Consider the following 6,876-nt stretch of genomic DNA (forward strand, 5'->3'; position numbering starts at 1 on the left):
CACTAGACTATAAATTCCAATCTTGGTGACAGGTAAAGATCGCCTATTCCCCATGATCAAGTTCATTCTACCATGCCCCACATCCTTACTTCTTCTTAGCGACTACAAATCAAAATAAATGTGAAATCCACATCCTGTATCAAGGACCCAAGAACGAGAAGATAATGAGTTATTAGATAAAATAGTGTATATATCTGTAGAAGTTGGCTTCACCTTTCCATGTTTAATATCTTGCAGATACTTCGGGCAGCTTCGTTTCTAATGCCCTTTTACGTTACTGTAAAAGCAAGTGGCCTCTTTGCGATTAGAGACAGGAGGAGCATCAGAACTAGATTTACCTTTGGGTCCATTTCTTGACGACCCACCATGATACTTTCCCTTCCAGTTCTGCTTTGGAGGACCTTTCCTCTTCTTTCCCTTCCATTGACCAATGGCCAAAACAGGAACACTAGTAGGAGTGGAGGCAGTACTCTTTCCCTTCATAACTGCTTCAGCTGTCTATAGGAGGTTGTACAATTGATCCAAGGTGGTCACACTATTGCTCAAATGATAGGTCAATATGAACTGATCATTACAACTTTATAAGGAGTTTAAGACTATGTCAATGGAAAACTCTTCATCAAAATGCACATTACACCCCACAAGGTGCTCCATGTAACGTTGCATTCTCTGTACGTGGCCACATATGTGACATCCCCATTTTCATGGCCAGAAAAGACTGATTTTGTTTATGCTTGTTTGAAAATTAAAGTAATATTTTACATAAAAGTGTTACGGAATTTGTTCCCAAAATAAAATATGATAAAGATTCATCAAAGCATTTCCATAGAAATGTATTTCATTAAAAAGACTCGGGATGTCATGTTTGATACAGATCAAAAGCATAAATAGTCCAATGTAAGCCTTACTACATTATTTCATATCTACAGGCCTATATCCGTACTCCCTCCTCCAAAACATCACATCTATGCTTGAGCGCCACTACCTGTAATACATGAAACAAAGTGGGTCAGGCTTAGGAGCCTGGTGAGCACATAAGGTTTTCAACCCACAATAAATAACTTATTTAATTTCATCAACCAACAATAACCCGATTACCCGTTTCCGTTATCCTTACTTTATGTACCTAAACACCTATCATAAGGGACCTAGCCTAAGGATCATCATTGGAATGGACACTACTGCTAAGGGGATTCCTCAACAATAAATGTCTGATGACGTGCCTAGGGCAGCACGGCAGAAGCATGAGCCGGACACACCAACTGGGCCCAGCCCAGCAGACTTAGCGCCTGCTAGAACCCCCGGGAGTGGAAGGCACAGACGAAAGGATAGCATACGCCAACCAGGCTCAGCCCAGCAGGCTTAGCGTCCGCTGGTGCCCTCGGGAGCGGAACGCACAGCCGAAAGGTTCGCACCCGCCAAGAGACGCTCCCAACTCCAAGACAAAAGATACGGTCAGGAGACAAGCAGGAGGATCAGACCATTACCGTCAGAGCCAATAAGAGCGCCCAAACGGTTGATGGCGCATGACTCTCCAATCAGCGCCCTGATCATGTCTCCCCAAAAAGCGATCTTGTCTGGTACGGATCAGGTAAGGGATCTAGGTATAAAAGGATACGCTATCAGGCCTACAAGGTAAGCTCTCTGGACTCTAGAAGAGCGCACACCCAAAGATCCTATACACCCTCTAACTTTACCGTCGGAGCGTTCTTCCGGGAACTCCTCCCGGAAAATGGCTGACGACCTTCTTTCTTTGTGATCTTGTAGAGGCAGCCGAGAATCCAAGTGAGCAACACTAATCGAGCCAAGCCAAGGTCGCATCATTTGGCGCCATCCGTTTGTGAGATCAAGAACACAAACTAAAAGCACGAAAGTGACAAGTAAATGGCATCCAACGGCAGTGAGGGACAACAAGCTAGTCCCATACGTCCCATGGCAGCGTTGGACGAAACAATGCCACCTACAACAGTCAGCAGGGCTGCTATAGGCGAAGGAAGCTCAACAGTAACCACTGAAGGTGCCCCACAACCGCCAGTTCACCAGCCATGAGCAACTCCGGGGGGGCCATTTCCGATAACGTCTTTTCAGATGCCACCGTTCTTCTTGCCTTCATTGCAACAAACGCAATCGGTTCACTCAGCGATGCTTCCACTAAGCCACGTTTTCAACATCCTACAGCCGTACCAGGCAGCAAGCGGATAGAGTTCAATGCTTTCAGTATCACCATTGGCGCAAACCATGTTAGCTCATGCACCACCTGTCTATCTGCTGACCAGCACATGGACCGGACCAACCATAGCCTCCAACAACAACTTACAACAGCCGACAACGGTTAGCCCTATGACCTCTATACACGCTTTCTCCTCCAGTTACTCCCTCCAACTACCATTCCAGCAGTATCCCTTTTACGGACCAAGCCCTGGCTATCATACGCCGTAGCCATATGGCTTAAACACACAATACTAGCAGCCGGGATCGTCCACCATCCACGGCCACTAATGCCTTTCCCGTAGTGTGACGTCTCCGTTTTTCAAAGAATTGTTGGACTACGAAATACAAAACACAGCCAAACAACCGACGCTCAAAACGTATAGCGGAACCACTGACCCAGATAGCCATATCGACACATATGAATGGACCATGACGTCATTGAAGGTCGATGAGAGGTTTTGGTGCACATACTTCCCAACCACACTCGACGGCAACGCTGGCACGTGCTTGAAGACGCTAGGACCGGGCATCATCTCCAATTTTTCCCAGCTTAAGTATCTTTTCCTTACCAACTTCATGCAATTGCGCAAGTACAAGGGAGATTCTCATTCAATCATAGGCTGTAAGCAAAAGGAGGGTGAAACCGTACGGGAATACTTCACAAGATTCATAAATGCCATGTTAGACGTACCGGGGCATGATGAGGGGCTCATAGTCGGCGCCTTCACATGGGGGCTTTTGCCAGGCCCTTTATCGCAGAAACTCATGGGAAAGAAACCCTTAACACGGGCCGAATTGAAGGAAAGGGTGGAGCGATATTTGAGACAGGAGGATGGCGAAGCAGCAAAACAGGCCTACTTGAATGCAATGACTGCCAGACACCACAACGCGGGTCACACGGACTTCCGAGGGGGAAATAGGCACTACGGCCAAGCAAGATGACCACAGGCTTGGTTCCGACCATTTGCTAAGGATGACAGGCGTAGCCGCTGCCCGGAGGTGTACACGGTGTCGGAGAAGCAACAGCCAGCCAAGTCGCCAAAGAACCAGTACTGCGAGTACCACAAAAGTAAGACGCATGACACAACTAACTGTTCGGTGTTAAAAAAAGAAATGGAGGAGAAGCGGCTTAAAGGGGACTTGGTGGAAATAGCACGAAGCATGCGTGCCAAGTTTGATGCTGAAAACGCTAAAAACACGCTTCACGAAGGGGTCCAGCCCAAACAGATATTCATGATACGGAGTAACAGAAGCAGGGGAGAACAACAAACGGAACAGGGGACCACCAGAACCCCGATGCGTACGCTCACATTCTCCGTTCAAGACCCTCGCTCGGAGGGATGGAGAGGCGACGACTCACTAGTGATCTAAGCCTCCATCAGGGATGTAACCATACATAGGGTCTACGTGGACACGGGAAGTTCGGCGTACATCATTTATGAGCACTGTTTTCGGCTCCTCCCAGATCGCTGGAAGGACAACCAGTGGCCCATGACGGGGAGGCTGGTCGGGTTCACCGGTCATAGCCTATGGCCGTTGGGCACGATTCACCTCTCCTTGACCATAACCAGCCATGATAAGCAGCAAAAGAAAACTGCCCTAATCAACTTTGTGGTCATTCATCATGCGGAGGAACACAATATTATTCTAGGGAGAACAGCTCTTTTAAAGCTAGGGGCAGTTCCATCAACCATGAATGGAGTTATGAAGTTCGACACTCCAACGGGCGCAGCCACGGTACTGGCCACTCCACCAAAAGAATTGCAATGCTTTGTAGTCATGAAACCAGCAGAGATAACTAAAGAGGCCAAGAAGCTGAGACGCGACCCCGCAAAGGGGGAAAGGAGGTGATTAACGAGGAACACCCTGACCAGTCGGTCAATATTGGATGTGACCTCCCAAGTCACGTAAGAAGAGTGTTGGTCGACCTGCTCAAGCGGTATGAAAACGTGCTTGCATGGACCCCCACGGACATGGTGGGGGTAGAAAGGAAAGTCATTGAGCACAAGCTTGTAATTAAACTAGGGGTAAAGTAGGTTAAGCAAAAGAAGAGGGTCCAGGGTGGGGACCGTAATAGGGCAATCAATGCTGAGGTGGCCAAACTAGCAGAAGCTGGGATAGTAAGGGAAGCGATATTCCCGACATGGATTGCCAACCCAGTTATAGTTCGCAAGCAAGATGGGTCATGGCGAATGGGAATAGACTTTTCCGAATTAAACAAAACATGCCCTAAAGATTGCTACCCACTCCCAGAAATTGACCAAAAGGTAGAGTCGTTACAAGGATTCAAGCTGAAGTGTTTCTTAGATGCATATAAAGGGTATCACCAAATATTGATGAGCAAAGAGGACGAGGAAAAAACAGCTTTTTATACGGACCACGACACTTTCTGTTACACTAAGATGCCTTTTTTTTCTAAAGAATGCGGGGGCTACATACCAACGCCTAGTTGACTCGATCTTCATGTGGACGATATGGTGATCAAGAGCCCGCACGAAGATAAAATGTTACAATACATCGAAGAGACATTCCAAACTCTAGAGAAGGTAAATATGAAGCTAAACCCGACTAAATGCACGTTTGGGGTGGAAGAGGGACAGTTCTTGGGGTACTATGTCACCAGGCAGGGCATCCAGCCCAGCCCGGCCAAGGTGGAAGAGTTTATTGAAACGCCAACCCCAGGCACCCTCAGGGACGCACAGAGCCTAAACGGGAAGCTCACGGCTCTGAGCAGGTTCATCTCAAAATCCGCGGACAAGGCCATGTCGTTGTTTCACATGTTAAAAGGCTGCATTGGAAATAGCAACTTCCAGTGGACGAACGAAGGAGAAGTAGCGCTCCAGAAAATCAAGGAGGCATTACACCAGCTACCCATGTTGGCCAGTCCCGACCCGGGGGAAACACTGTAGATGTATCTCTCGACCTCAAACGAAGCGATATCCTCGGTATTAACTGTAGAAAGAGAAGGAGAGCAGAGGCCGGTGTATTTTGTAAGCAGAGCACTGCAAGGGCCAGAACTCAACTACCCCACCCTGGAAAAGCTAGTCCTGGCGCTCATCTACGCCACACGGCGACTAAGGCGGTATTTGTTGGAATAGTGTCTAAGGCTGCAACTATATTAGGCAAGTATTTGACCCGGTTGTGCATGGTCCTTTTGGGTTGTCTTCACCATAGCAACTTGATAGGATCATTTATTATGAGAGAGTAAATATTATTAATATATTATGGGAATAATATAAAGAATAATATATTGTTATTTGATTAATATAAGTCATAGATTTAATTGGAATTAATTTGGTGACTTAAAGAGATTAATTAAATAAGAGGGTATAAACTGTCAATTGTTTGATAGTTAAGCTTTAGACTATAAATCCATATAGATATACAAGAGACGGATTCTAGAAGCTAGGATAACTTCAAAATCGTCCAAGGGGTTATCTATGGAATGGATTTGGATAGCCTTAAGAGAAGATTATCCAATTAGGGTTTAGGTTGTAACCCTTAAGGAGTCTACAAGTATAAATAGACCCCATAGCTAAGGCAAATCGGCACCTCACCTAAAGTAAGAGAACCCTGGCCGATTTCCTCCCCTCTCCTCTCTCCTAAATCATCTTTCTCGCTATTGGTGTTTGTAAGCCATTAGAGGAGTGACAATTGTGACACTAGAAGCTCCAAGACAACGAGATCAACAAGGAATTCAAAGGTGTGGTTCTAGATCTGTTTCAATGTTGTTATTTAACCTAATTAGTCATTAGAAGTCTTGTATTCAAAGCATGTTTAATTAGAAAGCCTAGATCCAAGCATTAGGGTTTTGCATGCGCACATAGGAAAGTTCTTATGGCTAAAACCCATCAGTGGTATCAGAGCCTAGCTTGGTTTTCATTAAATTGTTACTTGATTAACTGAAACTAAACTGCAAAATTCGATTTTTGTGTTTCTGATTCATGGACTCGGCGAGTTCCAAAGTGGACTCGGCGAGTTGGCCTGACTCGGCGAGTCCCTTTGTGCACTCGGCGAGTCCAGGCGTTAGGAATGGCCAGATTCGGGATTTCTTCATGATTATCTTATGGAAACTTACCTTAATCATATTATATCAACCCTAATCCGATTTTTTGATATATATGACTATTATCTTGATCTAATTAAAGATATTTATCAATTAATAAAATATTTAATTTCCTTATATGATAATTAATTAATTATTTTGATTATTTTGGTAATTATCTTAAAAACAAATCTTGAATAAAATCAAATATAGATAATTAGGATATTAATTGTTAATTGGAATTATTTGTTATTTGATCCTCCATGTTTTAAATGTTTAAAACTTGTCCTCAAGTTTTGAAATTTATATTTTGTGATTAAAAGTCTTAATTTAGACAACTTAAATTTCAAAACCTAGATTTTAAAAGGTTTAAAATACAACCCTATACTAATATGATATTACTAGAATAATATATATATATATATATATATATATATATATATATATATATATATATATATATATATATATATATATATATATATATGTATAACTAAATGCTAGTCTTACCGTTAGTAGGCCTCATTCACGAAGCCGATCTATAAGGTGGGTATAAGGTTGCAGCCTATAAAATGGCGCTTAATGCATGTACACTCACACCCACCGCTTGCTTGACCGGT

The 6,876-nt window shown here is 44.1% G+C and overlaps 1 protein-coding gene across 1 annotated transcript; it reads left to right on the forward strand.

The window, feature by feature from the left end:
- Window positions 1-2,640: 2,640 nt before the first annotated feature.
- LOC111920247 (uncharacterized) lies at window positions 2,641-3,153 on the forward strand. The gene has a single exon (XM_023915838.1). The coding sequence runs from the start codon at window positions 2,641-2,643 to the stop codon at window positions 3,151-3,153; it is 513 nt and encodes a 170-aa protein (XP_023771606.1).
- Window positions 3,154-6,876: the final 3,723 nt, after the last annotated feature.

The sequence above is a fragment of the Lactuca sativa genome, chromosome 2 (assembly GCF_002870075.4).
Source record: "Lactuca sativa cultivar Salinas chromosome 2, Lsat_Salinas_v11, whole genome shotgun sequence".
NCBI classification, from domain to species: domain Eukaryota; kingdom Viridiplantae; phylum Streptophyta; class Magnoliopsida; order Asterales; family Asteraceae; genus Lactuca; species Lactuca sativa.

What these genes read in the sequence shown, in the direction of transcription:
- LOC111920247 (XM_023915838.1), top strand. Translation starts at nt 2,641, where the DNA reads ATGACGTCATTGAAGGTCGATGAGAGGTTTTGGTGCACATACTTCCCA.